The sequence below is a fragment of the Tupaia chinensis genome, unplaced genomic scaffold, assembly GCF_000334495.1.
Source record: "Tupaia chinensis unplaced genomic scaffold, TupChi_1.0 Scaffold000126_2, whole genome shotgun sequence".
In the NCBI taxonomy this organism is placed as follows: domain Eukaryota; kingdom Metazoa; phylum Chordata; class Mammalia; order Scandentia; family Tupaiidae; genus Tupaia; species Tupaia belangeri.
The window spans coordinates 2,414,869-2,432,520 of NW_006159594.1; the positions used below are offsets into that span (position 1 = coordinate 2,414,869).

Genomic DNA, 17,652 nt, shown 5'->3' on the forward strand with positions numbered 1-17,652 from the left:
CCACCAAAAAAAAAAAAAAGATAGTGGAGGGACCAGCAGATGGTGTAACGGTTACGTCACTGAACTCCCACACAGTCAACTGGGATTCGAGTCCTGGACCCAGTAGCTTAAAACTCATGCCAGTCACATGTGCGTGCAATGCCCAAAGTCCCAAGAGGAGAATGAAGGAAAAGGGACAGCAGCATGGCCACCCCTCCAGGGAGTGATTTTTCACTTTTTCTCTCTCTGGCGAGCACACCTGCCCAATAGCAAAAATCTGGGGCCAACAGGTAACGTGGTGGTTGGGGGTGCTGGAATCCTACCTGGCTGATTGTGGTTCAGGTCCCAGACCTGGAGGCTTGCTTTCTCCTTTTCCCTTTCTCCGTCCAAATTAAAATAATAATACTAACAAATAGAAATAAATAGATATTTCTTTAAAGGAAAAATAAAGATAGTGGAAATGTCCATTTCTCTGTGCCCTGCATGACTCTCACTTTTATTCATTGCTTGAAACAAGGCTCCAAGCACTAGGGGAAGCGTTTCAGGGAGCAGAAAAGGCAGTATAGACAGTGTTCCAACCACCCAATTTTATTGGGAATAAGAGCACTGGAACATCTATCAGAGAGAAGGAAGCCCAGAGGCTCCTTCCATAGCAAGATCCTTTTTGAGAAGTGAGCCAGGGATGGGACAGGCACCTTTCTTAGGCAGAGCTGCATTACCACCATCAGCAGGACTTCCCAAAAGAACCGCTGCTCCTTTAGCTCAACACTTGGCACTTAATGAAGAGGGACCAACAAAAGCAGCATTAAGAAGACAAGCCCAGATGCTTCAGGATACCCACTCAGCCAACTGTTTGAGTGCTTCTTCATCTTCATCCACTTTGGGAGCTTTGGGAACAAAGATACCCAGAAAAAAGAAAAGTGTTAAAGTCTCAGCAACTTCCAACCATCTCCTGCAATGCATTCAGAGCGAGCCTACTGAATTTTCTCTCCCCAGCAAAGGTGTGGTCCTTCTGCTTGCCAGACTGCTGCTCATTCCCATAGTATCTTGGTACAAATTGAAAAGGGATCCTTCCTGGGCTGGCCTATGGCCTGGTGGTTAAGGGAGCTGGATCCCACAGGGCTGACCACACAGTTCGAATCCTATACCCAGTGGCTTGAAAAACATGCCAAACATGCATACATGCTCAAAATCCTGAAAGGATGAAGAAATGGAGAAAAAGGGATTGTGGTGTGATCACACCCCGTTTCAAGAATGCTATCCCCTCGGGAACCAGCAGTTAGCGTAATGGCTATGTCGCTGGACTCCCACGTAGTCAACCGCGGTTCGCGTCCCGGACCTGGTGGCTTAAAACCCACGCCGGGTGCGTGTGCGTGCGTGCCCAAGATCCCAAGAGGAGAATGGAGGAGAAGGGATTGCGGCGTAGCCATCCCCTCTGGGGGGTGATTTCTCGCTTTCTGTCTCTATGTCTCTCTCTGTCTGTCTGGCGAGCGCATGCGCCCTACAGTGAAAAACCTCTAAAAAAAAAAAAAAAAAAAAGAATGCTATCCCCCTCTCCCTACCTCTCTGGCATGTACATACACCCTGTGGAAATGTAAAAAGAAAAAAAAAGGTGCTTCCTGCTCTCTGCATTTGCAGCCCTAAACCAGGGCATACAGCTTGCTGCGGGGAGCACAGGCTGGATTTCGGATCATTTCCTTTCAGTCAGGTGCCCTTACGCAGTCTGTAACCTGCACAACAGCAGCAGCAGCCCTCCCCACCAGCTCTTTTGTGGCAGGACAGATGAAGAATAATCTTTCCCACCCTGAGACTCCAGAACAGCCCTCACAGCCCTCTGGGTACCTGGCCCTGTAGGCAGATGAGTAGACGGTACACTAGGCAATTTGACTGGAGGTTCTTCCTCCTTATTGTCCACATTTAACATCTCCTGGGCCAATTCCTCCTGTTCCAGCTCTTCTAGCTCCTCCAACAGTTCATCCTGGATATGAGATGACACAATTGGTCAAGACAAAGAAAGGTAACTCCTACTTCCAAAACCATATCATTGTCGGAGCTCCCCCCCACACTTGCCCCAAGAGCCTCTCTTGAGCATTCCTCTGCCCAATACTGTGATTTCTCCAGTATTCCCTGACCCATCACCACAGTCACCTCATCCACGTCATCTCCAAAGCCCACAGGCCGAGAAATGGCATCTGAGATCTGCTGGGCCACATCCTGTTGTTCAGTAATATCGGCCATCAGTTCATCCACTTTGTCAATATCCCTGAGAACAAGATGAACAGTCAAGAAATCAGGCAAAACCCCCTGATTTTTGTGTTTCATATGAATGAAATTCCTCTTGTCTTTTGGACTAACACCAATAAGCCCTGGCTATCAGGTAGAAGAGATCCTTGGAAAATTGTTAGGAGGCAAGTGTGTTAACAAGAAGCCACATTAAGAGACTAGGTTACATGTCCTTCCCTAAAGGATCTTTAAGAATTAGAGAAACGAGGGACCAGCAGTTGGCGTAATGGCTATGTCGCTGGACTCCCATGTAGTCGACTGCGGTTCACGTCCGGACCCGGTGGCTTAAAACTCACGACGGGCGCATGTGTGTGCGTGCCCAAGATCCCGAGAGGAGAATGGAGGAGAGGGGATTGTGGTGTGGCCAGCCCCCCTGGGGGGGGGTTTCTCGCTTTCTGTCTCTCTGTGTCTGTCTGGCAAGCGCACGCATCGTATAGCAAAAACTTAAAAAAAAAAAAAAAGAATTAGAGAAATGATCCCCAGATTGCCCCAGTCAGCAAAAGGATCTTGTCGGAAGCAAGGAGAAAGGCTACTATCCTTAGTATGTAAACTGCAAATGCATATTCTGAGAGGCTTTAGAGTTCAAAGTATAATAACCCTGCTCTCAAGTGCCTGGGTCCCTCCCTCCTCTGCCCCCATACCCACATGTCCTGGTAGGCCTTCTTCATGCCTCGGGCAGCAAGTTCCATGGTACGAAGTACTTCTGCATTGGTGGTGGCATTCTCGATGGCTTCACGCTGAAACTCCAGGGTGGATAATGTCCCGTCAGTTTGTGCCAGCTGCTGCTCCAGCCTTTTCTTCCTTCGCAAAGCCTGCAGGGCGGCTGACCCAGCCCATACCCTAAACATCAGAGTCAGAAGCACCTGCTTCCCACTTGGACCCTTCCCATCTGTTTCCCTTATTACCTCTCTTATTCTTGGTCCCATGCTTCTTGGCTGTTTGTAGCTCCTGTTGAATCTTCTGTTCCAGAAACTCCTGTTTCTTGATCAGTATCTTCTCTGTCTCTTTCAGTTTCTGTATTGCTTCTTCAGGGGTTGGCTCCTTCTCCTTCTTCCCTGAAGAGTCCAATGGAGCAGGCCCATATTTTGTGAAGGAAAACTATTAGCCACCAATAACTGAGTGCATAGCATGTGCTAGGCACTTACTTAACTAGTTGTTGCTAATTCCTAAATTATTCTCTATGATGAATGAACTATCTTCACTTTACAAATGTAAAACAGGGAGAAAGGTGTGAAAAATGTTGGTCTAAAATCACATCTAGTAAGAGACTAAGCATGAATCAAAATGTGACAGTATGACTTCCAAGGTCATTATTTTCTTCTGTTTGTTTTTGTTTTGTTTTGTTATTAAGTTATTAGACGCACATGAGCTTGCTAGAGGAAGACACAGAAAGAGAGAGGGTGAAAGCACCCCCTCCATGGTGCACGGTCACCCCACAATTCCTTCTTCATTTTTCTATCCTCTTGGAATTTGAGGCATGCAGGCACAAGTGCCTGACATGTTTTTCAAGCTACTGGGGCCAGATGTGAACTAGGGTTGGCCATGTGGAAATCTGGCCAGGCTTAATCACCAGGCTTAATCACTTTCCTTAATCACTAGGTTTTGGGGCTGGCCCTTTCTTGCTTTATTTTTTTTTTTTAAGTTTATTTATTACTTCCATGACAAAGAGACAAAGAAAGAGATACAACAACCCCTATAGGGTGTTGCCACCACAATCCTCCCAAGCTTCAGCCAGCCCCAGAGCATGAGCATGTCCATGCCCAATGTATTTGGAGGTCTCTGGATATGAATCTACAATCTTCCCATGTGGGTTGGCCTTGCAGAGCATCACATTTTAATGCTGTACCACCATCTGGCCGCTAAAGTCAATATTCCTTTTTCTATTCTAAGCTAGCGTTCGAGTCATTTCCAGTCACTTTTTATAACCACTGTTCTATTTGTCCTTGGATATGGGAAATTTTAAGGAGTTAAGAGTGGGCTGAGAAATAAGAAGGTCCTGATTCCATAAACTCAAAGTGAATGAAGTATAAGGGGCTAGAGAAAACAAAACAAAACAAAACAATCTGAACTTAGTTTCTCCCTTTGTCACTTTTTTTATTCATTCATTTATTTTGAATAAATGACAGAAAGACACACACACACACACACACACGGAAAGTGAGAAAGCAAGCCACCAGGTCCAGGACTCGAACTGTGGTGGGCCATGTGGGAGTGTTCAGTGCCTTAACCACCAAGCCACCTGCTGTTTCCTTCCTTCATCTTTGATACTTCTACAAGTCATTTTTCCAAATAAAACCTGATGGTCTTTGCCTGCTTAAAATCCTTACACAGGCCCAGCCAGGGTAGTGCACGCTGCAGCACTGCTGTACCATGCTGAAGCCAGAGGGGAAGCCCTCTGGTTCGGATCCTGAGTCCACCTGTTCATTATGGTTGCACCTGTGATCCTGGCTTGCTAAAGAGCTGGGGGAGGATCTGATCATGACCTCAAGGATCAGTCTCTTCCTCTCTCATAAAACAAAACAAAACAATGCACCTTAAAAATCTTTTCATACCTTCCAAAGGATAAAATCCAAAACTTCTTAGGGCCATACAAGGCCCTTTGCAATCTGTTCCTTGTTTCCCTCTTCATTCACTTTTCTCTGTCACCACATGCACTTAGAACACACACACTCTCCCTTTCACACGGCAGCTAGAACTTTCCTTCTCTAAATATACCATACTCTCTCCTGCCTCTGTGTTTCTCGCCGGCTGCAACTGCTTCTTTACTACCTGAACTCTCTACTTGGCAAACTGCCAACCTTCCGGGTCACCACCCTCCAACACCTGCTCCTGTGCTTCCCTAGTTTTTTGGGGGGAGTCTCCATCGCTGAGTTGCTACACTACACTGTTTTCGTTTCTTCCCTCACCAGATAAGAAGATTCAAGCCGGCAGTCGTTTTTCATCTTTGATCCCTCTTGCCCGGCACAAAGGACAAAGAAAGCATCAGTGTTCTGGAAAAGAAGGGAGTCGGAAACTCGTCCCGGCCGGTGTGGTGGGCGCCAGCACGGTCGCCACGCCCTCCACTCACGTCCCCTCCCGGACCTCGAGCTCTCCCCTCCCGTAGCGTGGAAGGCAGGCAGAACCACACAAGGCGCCCTGACAAGGCGGGCCTTTCGGCACCGGAGACGAGCCTTGCTCTGCCATTGGCCAGGATTTTCGGGACAGCCTGTCTCCTGGGGCTCTTCCCTCGCCTGGTGCTGCAGTCTCCCCTGCTCCGGCTCCGGCCAGCACCTCCCGGCTAAGCAGTCTCACCTCTCCCGAAGAATCGCCCAAGACCACTCATTGCGATCGCGACCTCGCCTCTCACGCCTCCGCCTCTCGGCGTCCTCCACACTTCCGCCTTGCTCGCGGGAGGGTGGGGATCATCATTCAGAGACCAGCCTTGGCCAGTTCTCTTGAGGGCGCCTCGATGACGTTAGCGGCAAGCGCAAACAGGAGCACGCCGTCACGTGACCCCAGGCACACGTCTCAGGCCTTAAAGCAGCCGCTTCATTTTCCACTACCTAGAGAGGCCGCTGCACCCTCACCCACTCCATAGTATTTGTTCCCTGGAAGGAAATGTGCAGCGTGATGGCACTCCACTATATATGGGGCCAGCTGGAGAGTTCTTCATGCCCTTTGCAGAGCTCAGGAAAGGAGGGGGTGGGTTCCAGGACAAGAGGTTCACAGTCTTTGGGCTGCCTCAAGTTTACGTGGCCGACCTTGATGCAGTGTCTCAAACCGTGGTCTTGGCACATCAGGACAACCAACCCCGATTGTAAAACAGAAACAACCATGCTAGAAAAATAGAAACAACCCACGCTGTGGCCAAGATCTCTTCTGTTACACACAGATACGCTTTAATAAAGTATAAAAGCACCTGAAAATGCCTCGATTTCCTTTCAGTTTTAAGCCTCAAATGAGCCTCTCTACAGGGCTGGACCTCAGGGCCCAGGTCTGGCCTTCGCAAATGTTTCTAACCCCTGAGTTAGGGTTTGTAGATTCATCCCATTCTCCACGTGAATACAGGTAACACCTAGAAGAAAATAAGTCATGTTAGGCTTCTGGGGGGGGGTCCCCATTATGACTCACTGTTTGTGGGTGTCCCCATCATGCAGACTATCCACCCTGTATATACCTACTCCATCCTATGAACACTTTCTGTTTATTCCCCAAAGGGCAATCTCACCAGGCAGTACCTAGTTTGCTGACGTCCACTATATTCCGCTTCTCATCATCGAAGAAGATCATCTGGGAGAAAGGAACCCCGGTCTTCTGCTGCAACCTGGGAAAGGCAGGGCAGGAGTAACAAGCTGGCATCTTGGCTCACCCAGCCTCTCTGATACCCTTATCGCAGCGTACCTCTGGAAGTGAGTGACCTTGCAGCCTGGGTAGATTTCCCGATGAACAAAGTATCTGATGAGGTCAAAAAGCTCCAGTAGCTGGTTGGCCCCTTCTATCTCACCTGTCCTGCAAAAAGGTGTAACAGCTGGGTTTAGGAGAGTGAGGGCCAGGGCTGCAAGCAAAGTACAAAAAGGGAAAAACAAATTTTGTTTTATCCAGGGTAGATCGACATTGCAAACCCTTATTCAACCCCATAGCCTTTCTGTCTGACACAGTTGTCTCTGGGTCAATGTTTAATAATTAATAATTCAATTAATTAAAAATTAAATCTTATGCATGCATCCTTCAGCATTAGACAGTTGTCAGTCGCTCTACCTACCGTGAAGCAGCCGCGACAGGTACCCCAAGGCCCTGCAATCGATCCAGCACCTCGGGCACCTCTGGGTATAGTCGGATGTTCTGGTCCCGCCTGTCTCGTATCGTTCCATCACTGCGAAGGCGAAAGCGCGCTCAGCTCCTGCTTGCCCCGCCTGGCCCGGGTCCTCCCTGCCCCTGTCTCACCTGCTCTTGTGGAACGGGGGGTCTACGTGAGTGTCCACCCAGAAAGGCCAGAGAGTGTAATCTACGAGAGGAAGGAGGGGAAAGATTCAGCCTCGGGGAGCGCAGAGACAGGAGAGCGGCTGCTGGGATGTGGAAAAGAGCGCTCTATGAAATTCCCCTCCCGGTAGCTCACCGAGGTCAAAGACGGCGAGCCTCGGGAGTCGCGCCATGGCCCACGGCCGCAGATGCGCGCGCCGACCTTAGCCCGCGACGCTCAGGAGGCAAGGCGTCCCTGCCTGCCATAGAGAAACCGTGACCAGAGCGCCGCCACGCCGGCTCCGCTGTCGGCCAGGAGACCGCGCAAGAGCGCCTTCTCATGCAAGACGCCGGGAAGGACCAAAGCAGGGTACCAACGCGACCGCACACGACCACGGGGCGTCAGTGTTCAAGGCGCTGGCCGCAGGCATCATCCCGCTTCTCTACTCCACTCAACCTCACCAGGCTCTCCTCAACCGTGCGAGCCAGGGATAGGAGTCTTCTAGCAACTCTCATTTTAAAAAAAGAATTTTTATTTATTCATTCATTTATTTTAATTTGACCAGAGAGAGACAGAGAGGGAAAGTGAGAGCAAGTCAACAGGTCCAGGACTCGAACTGTCGTCAGCCACCTTAACCACCATGCCACCTGCCAGTTCCTTTTTTTTCTTTTTATTTAAAAAAAGAATTGTTGGGACCAGCAGTTAGCGGTAATGGCTATGTCGCTGGACTCCCACGTAGTTTTTTGTGGTTCCCATCCTGGACCTGGTGGCTTAAAACTCATGCCGGGCTCGTGTGCGTGCGTGCCCAAGATTCCGAGAGGAGAACGGAGAAGAAGGGATTGGAGAAGGGATTGCGGGGTGGCCATCCCCCCCCCCCACGGCGGGGTACTGAACTCCCACATGGTGGTCAACTGCGGTTGGATTCCTGGACCTAGTGACTTTCTCACTTTCCCTCTCTCTCACTCTGGTCAAATTAAAGTAAGATAAATAAAGTTAAATAATTCTAAAACAAAAAAATCAAGCCATCAGGTCACTTATTGGACCTCGGTCTGCCATTTGGGAGTCTGTTGCCCTTAACCACCTACCTGCTGGCCCCTTTCATCTTACCCATTGAGGCCTAGGAAATCCCATCTCAGCTTGTCCCAAGTCACCCTGTCTCCTCTCCAGTGTGGAGCCCAGGGCCCTAAGCAGTATCTCAGTCATAAAGGATGTAGTGGCTTCAAAGCCTCAATGTGCTGTAGAGCCACAGTGGGAGTCAACTCACCCACCGGAGTAGTATGCTAGTTTGCATGGAGGGACTGTTTTGTAGTGTTGGCTTATCTACAACTATTTCTACTATGGTCACTTTAAAGGACCAAATTATTTAATAAGGAGCCAACAGATAGCTCTCACCAGTCGGTGTGAACCGGCTCCAGCACACCACTGGGTAGGTTCTCCTGGATAATCCCTCTAAGAGCACCATACCTCCATCCTCCTACTCTTCAGCCTGGTATAACTGGGTGAACACTGGCTCCATTTGCATTTCAGTCACACTTGTCCAAGAGAAGAAAGATTCCAGGAGGCCAGGAAATATTTTATTGACAACCAAGAACATAGACATAAGAAGGAAGCACACAGGACTGCAAACTAAAACCCAACAGCCAGCAAGGGCCCTCTGGGCCAGGAACACTGCATCCTGGGGTCCTCAGTCTCCCACCAGTAGACACACACAGACCAGGCATCCGGGGGATGGGGCAGTGGCTCTGATGTTCCATAGAGTGAGAGGATACATGGTGCCTCATTATGAGTGACAGGGTAAGGAGGTAAAATAGAGGGAGGATCCATCACTGCCTAAGACTGTCTCCTCCTCTCAGAGCCAACACCAGGTGGAGGACTGAACCACCTAGGATCTTGTAATCAGCAGCTGTCTTCTCATCATTCCTGCAAGAAAAGGACAGCACAAAACAAAGAGTGTTACTAATACCGTCAAGAAAAGAGTTTTTTCTTTTTTCCTCCTCCATTCTTTTCCTGGGATTTTGGGCACACATAAACATGTGCCTGGCATGTTTTCAGGTCTAAGACTCAAACCACATAGTCAGCCACTTGGGATCCAGCACTTTAACCACCATGCAACCTGCTGCTCCTTAGAATTTCTTTTTCTTTTTTTCTTTTTTTTTAGAGAGAGAGAGATTTTTTGCTGAAGAGCACTTGCTGGAGAGACAGAGAGATAGAATAGTGAGAAATTACACACACACACACACACACACACACACACCCGGAGAGGATGGCCTCACAGGATTTTGTGCATACATGCACATGTGCCCAGTGTGAATTTTTCTTTTTTTGAGAGACTTTTTAAAAATTATTATCTTGGGACCAGCAGTTAGCATAATGGCTATGTCACTGAACTCCCAGCCGATGGTGGTTCAAGTCCCGGACATGGTGGCTTAAACTCACACCAGGTGCATGTGTGTGCATGCCCAAAATCCCGAGAGGAGAATGGAGAAGGGATTGTGGCATGGCCATCCCCCCAGGAGGGTGATTTATCTCTTTCTGGTGAGCACATGCACCCTATAGCAAAAACCTCTCCAAAAAAATTATTTTATTTAACTTTGTTTATTTTATTTATTTTGATTTGACTAGAAAGGGACAGAGTGGGAAAGAGAGGGAAAGTGAGAAAGCAAGGCACCAGGTCTGAGACTCAAACCATGGTTGGCCATGCGGTAGTCCAGCACCCTTAACTATCACGCCACCTGCTGGCCCCAAGAGAAATATTATTAGGCTATAGGCTGCATGCACTTGCCACAGAAATAGAGAGACAGAAAGTGAGAAATCATACCCCTGCCCCCTCTGGGGGATGGCCATGCTGTCATCTCTTCTCCATTCTCCTCTCGGGATCTTGGGCATGTGCACACATGTGCCTGGCCTGAGTTTTAAGCCACCAGGACTGCGACCCAAGCTGCAGTCGACTATGTGGGAGTCCAAGGACCTAAACATTACGCCTTCTGCTGGTCCTCAGGAGTGAGTTTTAAGTCACCTGGTCCATAATCTGAACCACAGTCGACTACGTGAGAGTACAGAGATGTAGCCATTATGCCATCTGCTGGTCCCCCTTATTATTTCTTATAATTTTGAATATGGGCAAAAAATGACAGACTTTAATATGGGTACTTGTTAAAGATAGAAATTAATATTAAAATCATATTAGTATGAAAAGCATATAACTATGTGTAGGTCTCCTGAAAATATTTTAAATTATAGTAGTTATTAGACCCATCACAAGATCTTATTTAATGTATTAATATTAATAAAGAAGTATACGTATTACTCTATCACAGATCTGTTTTAGTATTTTGGTAATTATATTTCAATTTCCTTAGTTTTCTTTATAATTCTGCATGTTTTATTGTATGCCTGAAAAAAACCTTATCCCAAGAAAGGGTCTATAGGCTTTGCCAAATTGCCAGAGAGTCCTAGGTGCCCAGGGGAAAAAACAAACAAAAAGCAGGTTGGCTCTACCTCCAGTACTTGCTCACTCCTCATGTGCACATAAGACTGCCTTGCCCTTACCCACTCCCACTCACATCTGTTTGCCACTGTAGATGAGCCGCTGCTGCTGTGGGGGGATTCCCTCTTTCTCTTCCACTCGCTCCTTGATTCGCTCCACCTTTAGAGGGACAGATAGGAGTTGCTCAGAGGTAGGGCCATGAAAATGGAAAGAACAAGGGCTATGCAGACAGCATAAGAGTCAAAGGACTAAGTTCGTAAGCATCCCTAAATAACTGTGTGCCAAGGAGAAGGGCATGAAGGTGTTGGGATACATCACCTTGTCTGTGGGTTCAATGTCAATCTCAATCTCCTTTCCAGTCAGCGTCTGAAACAGGTAAGAGTTTCATGAGTCCTAGAGCCCAATGTACATTTTTAAAAAAAATTATTGGATTCATTTATTTATTTATTATTAGTTTTTTCACATGGGTTTTGCCAGAGAAAGACAGAGAGCGAGAGAGAGCAAGCTGCCAAGTTCGGGACTTGAACTGTGGTTGGCCATGTGGGAATTCCAGTGCCTTAACCACCATGCCACCTACTGGCCCTGTATATTTTGTCTTCTAGGTAAAACATCCCGTCCTGGTCTTTGGGGATCTGTTGCCTTCTGAAAAACAGAAGGCAATGCCATTTTGGAGAATCAGAACCCTTTGTCCACACTTGTATTTCTCAAACATTTTTAGGCTGTGGACAACTTTGGAAGGCAAGATTATGCACACTATTTTATTCTCTTAATCCCACAGGCATCTTCCTCTACCTCTGCAGCCCCGCAATTATAAGAATGTCATTCTTTTAGGTGATATAGCAATGACAGGTATTCTAAGGATTTTTTCAAGTCAGATAACCTTATTCTGATACCCAAACACAATAATTATACTGACCACTTAATAAATGTGTTCACCCAACCTACTCTCTCATTCACCCTTGCTCTTAAAGCTCTGTCTCACCAATCTACAGTGATCCAGACCAAACACTCAGCTTCGCTTAATTTAGGGGCATTTCTTTGCTTCTGTTGTTTTCCTGGCTGAAATGCCCTCCTCTAAACTTCAGGTATCCTTTACTACACAGTCTCTTCCTTATGTTGCCTAAACCTGTTCCCAATGCATTTTGTTAATTCTTTCATTAATATAAATTGCAGCTAGCTGTTTAAGTGCTAAACTCTCCAACATACATCCCAACTTCCTAAAAGTCAGAGACTGTTCTATTCATCTTTTTAAAGAATTATTTCATTTAACTTTATTTATTTGTATACTTATTTTTACTGTGACCAGAGAGGGACACAGAGAGAGAGAGGGTGCGGGGGGCGGGGGGGAATGAGAAAGCAAGCTGCCAGGTCTGGGACTTGAACTGTGGTTGGACATGTGGGAGTCCAGTGGCCTTAACCACCATACCACCTGCTGGCCCCTCTATTCATTTTCTAATCCAAACACAAGACATAGTACTTGCTAAGCAATCAATCTGTACTTGTAGAAGGGCTAAATACGTTAATGATCATGCAATAACCATAGCCACCATTTACTGAACACTTCCTAAGAGTCAGAACCTATGCTAAGCATATTATGAGTATCATCACATTTCATTCTCCCAAGCATTTATGATATGTACTATTTCCATGGTATAGATGAGGAAAATGGGACTTGAGACAGGTTAAAAAGATGTCTATGGAATTGAAAGTAGAGAGTGAGTTGAAAGATTCCAAACCCAGGATCCAAACCCACAGTTTGCCATGTAGCTTCCAGCACTGCAGCCCAGCACACTATCAGATGTGCCATCTAGGTTGGGCCAATATATGATTTTTTTTTTTTTTTAAGATTTTTGTCATAGGACATATGCACCTGCCAGAGACAGGGAGAGAGGGAAAGTAATAAATCCCCCCAGGAAAGAGAGAAGATGGGCCATGAGATATCATTTTTGAAGCTGGATAAAAGGCATATATACCTTTCTCTTTGCTGTTGTGTGTTTGAAAATGTTTGTAAATGAAATTGTTTTAAAGTAACTGAACAGGAGGTTGCCCTATGGTGGTGCACTGCTCAGAAGTCAGATCCCACATGGCTATTGCAGTTCAAATCCCCATCTTACCCAGTCAGCCTGCAACACAGTGGGTATACACACTAGTGCCCAGGATCTGATGAGCTGGGGAATGGAAGAAGGGGACTGCTGTGTGAGCAGACTCTGTGAAGGGTGCTTATCTCATTCCCTTATTTCTTGTTCCTCACTCTGTGCATGAGCTCTATAATGAATAAAGAGAATAATACTAAAAGTAAAAAAGTAATTTAAAAAGAAATCTGATTTCATTTATAAAATAACCCAATTTATTTATATTTATTTTTTAAGGTTTTTGCCATAGCGCACATGCTTACCAGGGAGAGACAGACAGTGAGAGGGAAAGTAAGAAATCACCTCCTAGGGAGATGGCCACACCTCAATCCCTTCACTTCCATTCTCCTCTTGGGATTTTGTGCAAGCACATACACATGCTCAGCATGATTTTCAAGCCACCAGGTCTGGGACTCAAACAGAGGTTGGCCATGTGGGAGTCCAACACCATAGTTGCTATACCACCTGCTGCCTCCTTCCCCACCATAAAAAAGTAATTTTAAAAGACTTTTTAAAAAATTTGCCATAGGGCCCATGCACTCACTCGCCGGAGAGAAAGAGAAAAGAGAGAGCACTCCTTCCCAGGGGGATGACTAATTCTCCTTCGTTATCCTCTAGAGAATTTGGGTACTCAGCCACACGTGCATGCACACTTGGCATGTCTTTCATGCTGCTGAGTCTGGGACTTGAACCAGGCATTTGGTCAATGTGTGATACAGCTGCCTTAACCACTACTATACCAACAGCTGGCCCAATGAAGAAGAATTTCATTGTTAAGATTACAGAAGGGGGGCCGGCAGATGGCTTGGTGGCTAAGGGCGCTGGACTCCTACATGGCCGACCACTATTTGAGTCCCGAACCTGGCAGCTTGCTTTCTCTCTTTCTCTCTCTCCCCCACTCCTGGTCAAATTAAAATAAATAAATAAAGTTAAACAAAGTAATTCTTTAAAAAAAAAAAAAAGATTATAGAAAGGTATGGAAGAAGTTAGCTAGCAGACACTCGGCTAAAAAAATGAGTAAGTCCCAAAGGAACCCTATCAAACATATCGTTTATATAGTAACTGTCAAATGCTCTCTTATGTGTTTAATACATTGATATAAAGAAATGCAGCAAACAAAAGAGAGGAGATATGTGAAAGCAGAAAGTACTGCAAGAAAGGAAGTTAACAATTTTAGAGATGTACTAAATAAAAATGAATTCAAAGAGAAAATCTAGAACCTTGCTATTCAAATTGCAGCTCCCAGACAAGTAGCACTGGCATCATCCAGGAGCTTGTTAGCAGGGCAGAGTCTAGTGCCCACTCCTAAACTCATGCATCAGAATCTGCATTTTACCAAGACCGCCAGATGACTCTTAACCACTTGGAAGGCTGAGCAGCTCACTGAGAACACAGTATTTTTTCAAACTGCAGGTCTTAATCCATCAGTGAGTTATGGAACTATTTCAAAATTGGGGACCAGCAGGTGGCGTGGTGGTTAAGGTACTGGACACTTCCACATAGCAGACCAGGGTTCGAGTCCTGAATCTGGTGGCTTGCTTTCTCACTTCCTCTCTGACTCTCACCCTCTTTCTCTCTCTGGTCAAATTAAAAAATAAACGAATGAATAAATAAAATAAAATAATTATTAAAAAAAAAAACCCTAATTCAAAATTGAAAATACCAAGGCACATCACACACAATGTTCTTTGTGTCTGTGTCATAAAGTAAAATTTCTTAGTGTGGGTTGAAATTTTTAAAAAGTGAAAAAATAGTAAGTACAGTAACAACCTTTTCTTTGGACAAAGGCGACAAGAGAATCTACACATTGAATAATGATTAAAAACCATTTCTCTGTTAGTGTTTCTCAAAATTTTGAGTGTGTGTGTGTGTGTGTGTGTGTGTGTATGTAATTTAAATTTTGGGAAACTATCTGTGCTGTCAACTTTGGAGAAAGTATCCCAGTTTACTGTGTCGAATTGACATTGTACAAAAAGTAATGGTCATATTGCTCTAGAAACATTAAACTTAATTTTTTTTCCATTTGTCCAGGGGTAATGCACTTTATTAATATGTAAGGTCTTATCTACATGGGTTTGATTATAGAAACTAATATTCTTTAAAAAATGAAAAAATTTTGAATGAATCACACTAAGAAATATGTATGAACTATATAGTAACATATACATGTTACATATAAAATAGAAATCAAAATTACACAAAGCAGCACCCTTACCCAGCAGTATACTCTGATATCCATCCATCCATATATATACACGCACACACATACATATGTATTTAATGTTGCTTTAGGCCCAGTGACCCATAAAATTGATTTCATGACTCTTATAGGCCGCTACTCAAACTTTGAAAAACAACAATCTTAAACATGCTCTTTGGCCTCAATTCTTGCTAAGTGGTAGTAGTTTGAAAGGAATGGAGAAGGGATAGTTAAAATGGCTACTGTGTAAGGTAAATAAGCCAAGGAAATGATGAACTAATGACAGAATTACTTAGCAGCAAGAAAGTCAAACTAGTGTTGGACCGTATCAATTGTCAATTTTTTGTCTCTCTCTGAAGACACAAAAAAGGACACAGCAGACAGGACTAAGGGCTGGAAATTAATGAAGAAAAACTACGCTGAGGGAGAGAGAGAGAGAGAGAGAGATGAAGGACACACGGCCAGTACCAAGAACTCTCACCAGTAAATAATCTGCCTTAGTCAAGGAAATGAGGCTGGTCCAGGATGCCCGACTCAGAAAGGCAGGTGCTGACTGATCACTCCCAGTTTTGGTTCCTAAACACAGGCGACACTACACCTTGGCCACCACCTGCAAAGGCTCATAGTCTAGCCCCTAGGGGGTCCCAAGTTTCCCCCAGGAAAACATTTTAGTGCCGTGCTCGGAGGCAGCCTTAGGGACTGGGAGAAGCTGGTAACGTGAGCATGAAGAATGAAAAACAGCTTATTCCAAGAATCCGAGGGGGCCCGGGGTGGGAGCCAAGCTGCTGAGGCTTTAAGACCGCGGGGGGCGTTCCAATCTGGTGAGACCCAGGACAAAAGCGGCCTCCTTCTGGGTCTTAGCACGGTTCTGGAGAGAAAGCAGGGATGGTGGAAACCCCAGGGTCATCAGGTGGGACTAGCCCTCAACTCTCAAAGCCCCGCGGGGTCCCCCTATTTCCCATAACCCCTCGCGCGGAGCCTTGATGCTGTCAGCGCCCTCCAGGCTCGGGGAAGGCGTGGTTTCCCTTCCCCGGGTCTCTCGTAAGGCACGGCGGCCAGCCCGGTACCACCGCATCTTGCCAAGGCCGGAGGTGCTCCCACCTTCACTTTAATTAGCATCTTCTTCCCAGTTTGGTGCCGCACACAGATAAATCGCTGCTTCTACCGCTGCGGTCGCCGCTGCCGGTCCCTAGCACTCCGCCTGGGGGAGTCGCTTCTGCTTCCGGGTCACTGTCTGGCTCCACCCCTCCCCTTCTGGCCGTAGGGCTCCCGACAGACTCAGGAACGCTCCCGCCTTTCGTTTCAGTGGCGTCGTCAGTAAAAAGAAGGCGGTCGGCTCAGTCACAGCGGAGACAACGCCCCCGCTCTGGGAGTCCCTTGCAAATGGGGCTAGCGGAAAGCCGGGGTGAACGAATTACACTGCTCCCGCCCTGCCCGGGGGCAGCTCCGCGCGCTCCACCCTGGGAGTTGTAGTCTCCCGACCCTCGGATCCAACGGCACCCTCAGGGTGTGAACTCTGTTACCCAGAAGGCCTCGTGAGGCCGCCGCCGAAACCGGACTTCCTCGGCTAGCCCTTCTTGCCTGCAATTAGCGGAACCTGTTGGCGCGGCCCACAAGGCTCAGCGGGGCTGCACGAGGCTTGTTGTTAAGAGGGTCAACTGCCACTCGGGCCAGGGAACAGGAAGTGAGTACCCCCATCCCGGAAGCTGGTTAGTAGACCTCACTTTCGTCGCGGTATAGCAGCCTCTGAGATCAAGTTACTCATTGCAAGGGCGGGAGTAAGGAAGAGTAGCGGGGTAAGGAGTGCATCCTCAAGGTCACTCAGCGCCTTCCCAGGTTCTCTCTCCCATAGAGAGTACCCGGGAAGGAGATCCCGAGAGTAATCACAGCCTCGGGACGGGTCGAGGCGACAGGTTTCAAAGACCACACCTCGATCTGTACCCGACCTTCCTAAACTTAGCAAAAAGATAGGGGTACCCTGCCGCCAGCTCTAACAGGAGCCTAGTGAGGACTGGTTCAGATCTTTCCGGACTTTTCCTGCTTTCCAGCCCCCAGATTCTTCGCTACCCTAAGGTCCCCGCCGCCATGCCGCATATCGACAATGATGTGAAATTGGACTTCAAGGATGTCCTGTTGAGGCCCAAACGCAGCACCCTTAAGTCTCGAAGCGAAGTGAGCCAGCTTCTGTACTTACATTTTCTTTCACCCAAGCTATGCTGCTCTTATCGTAATGCAGTATGTGTTTTGGATGAACGAAATGCCCAGTTTCCTGTTCATATCTGCAGGTGGATCTGACAAGATCCTTTTCATTTCGGAACTCAAAGCAGATGTACACTGGGATTCCTATCATTGCTGCCAATATGGATACTGTGGGCACCTTTGAAATGGCCAAGGTTCTCTGTAAGGTAGGACTTCCCTCATGCCCCTTCCCCAGTATTACCCAGTTAGCCCCGCTGACTGCAGAGGTGTTTCAGTTATCTGACAATTATCAGTCAGGAGGCTCCAATTTACTGTTTTCTCCAGTGCCAAGGACCCTTGTAAGTTCAAAGAGCCATCTGAATTAGTGAGATTCTACTTTTTTGACCCATTTTTCTGATACAGAAACAGAACTATTTTTCCCTTAGCATTTTAT

General features: G+C 46.8%; 4 protein-coding genes across 5 annotated transcripts in view; 1 reads left to right on the forward strand and 3 right to left on the reverse strand.

Annotated features, from left to right (window-relative positions):
* Positions 1-446: 446 nt before the first annotated feature.
* On the reverse strand, positions 447-6,005 carry CHMP4A (charged multivesicular body protein 4A). The gene is made up of 6 exons (XM_006144564.3): positions 5,554-6,005; positions 3,168-3,317; positions 2,908-3,085; positions 2,128-2,242; positions 1,822-1,957; positions 447-866 (listed from the first exon to the last, which is right to left on the reverse strand). The coding sequence occupies exons 1-6, from the start codon at positions 5,582-5,584 to the stop codon at positions 808-810; spliced, it is 669 nt and encodes a 222-aa protein (XP_006144626.2). The 5' UTR covers positions 5,585-6,005; the 3' UTR covers positions 447-807.
* A 111-nt stretch (positions 6,006-6,116) lies between these two features.
* MDP1 (magnesium dependent phosphatase 1) lies at positions 6,117-7,489 on the reverse strand. The gene is made up of 6 exons (XM_006144563.3): positions 7,358-7,489; positions 7,186-7,246; positions 7,004-7,114; positions 6,643-6,750; positions 6,480-6,565; positions 6,117-6,316 (listed from the first exon to the last, which is right to left on the reverse strand). Exons 1-6 carry the CDS (start codon positions 7,392-7,394, stop codon positions 6,225-6,227), a joined length of 495 nt encoding a protein of 164 aa, XP_006144625.1. The 5' UTR covers positions 7,395-7,489; the 3' UTR covers positions 6,117-6,224.
* A 1,264-nt stretch (positions 7,490-8,753) lies between these two features.
* Positions 8,754-16,379, reverse strand: NEDD8 (NEDD8 ubiquitin like modifier). Its single transcript, XM_006144569.3, has 4 exons — positions 16,122-16,379; positions 11,007-11,054; positions 10,765-10,847; positions 8,754-9,121 (listed from the first exon to the last, which is right to left on the reverse strand). Exons 1-4 carry the CDS (start codon positions 16,137-16,139, stop codon positions 9,025-9,027), a joined length of 246 nt encoding a protein of 81 aa, XP_006144631.1. The 5' UTR covers positions 16,140-16,379; the 3' UTR covers positions 8,754-9,024.
* A 183-nt stretch (positions 16,380-16,562) lies between these two features.
* The window catches only part of GMPR2 (guanosine monophosphate reductase 2), a 7,394-nt gene continuing 6,304 nt past the window's right edge, over positions 16,563-17,652 (forward strand). The window contains exons 1-3 of one of the 2 annotated variants that reach the window (XM_006144567.3): positions 16,563-16,704; positions 17,069-17,192; positions 17,306-17,425. In XM_006144567.3, the coding sequence (XP_006144629.1) occupies positions 17,106-17,192; positions 17,306-17,425 (207 nt within the window). In that variant the 5' untranslated portion in view covers positions 16,563-16,704; positions 17,069-17,105. Of the gene's footprint in view, positions 16,730-17,068; positions 17,193-17,305; positions 17,426-17,652 lie in introns of both variants that reach the window. The other variant, XM_006144568.3, reaches the window with a different exon arrangement.

Bases quoted from the DNA above. Each gene is read 5' to 3' on its own strand.
- MDP1 (XM_006144563.3), bottom strand. From the start codon at position 7,394: ATGGCGCGACTCCCGAGGCTCGCCGTCTTTGACCTCG. The intron at 7,115-7,185 runs GTGAGACAGGGG...TCGCCTTCGCAG, and splicing joins CCCCCGTTCCACAAGAGCAG to TGATGGAACGATACGAGACA. The intron at 6,751-7,003 runs GTAGGTAGAGCG...ACCTTTTTGCAG, and splicing joins CCTGTCGCGGCTGCTTCACG to GACAGGTGAGATAGAAGGGG.
- CHMP4A (XM_006144564.3), bottom strand. From the start codon at position 5,584: ATGAGTGGTCTTGGGCGATTCTTCGGGAGAG. The intron at 3,086-3,167 runs GTAATAAGGGAA...GGGCTGGGTCAG, and splicing joins TGGGACCAAGAATAAGAGAG to CCGCCCTGCAGGCTTTGCGA. The intron at 2,243-2,907 runs GTGGGTATGGGG...TCTTGTTCTCAG, and splicing joins AAGAAGGCCTACCAGGACAT to GGATATTGACAAAGTGGATG.
- NEDD8 (XM_006144569.3), bottom strand. The intron at 10,848-11,006 runs GTGATGTATCCC...GTCCCTCTAAAG, and splicing joins ACATTGAACCCACAGACAAG to GTGGAGCGAATCAAGGAGCG. The intron at 9,122-10,764 runs GTGAGTGGGAGT...CTTTTCTTGCAG, and splicing joins ATCTACAGTGGCAAACAGAT to GAATGATGAGAAGACAGCTG.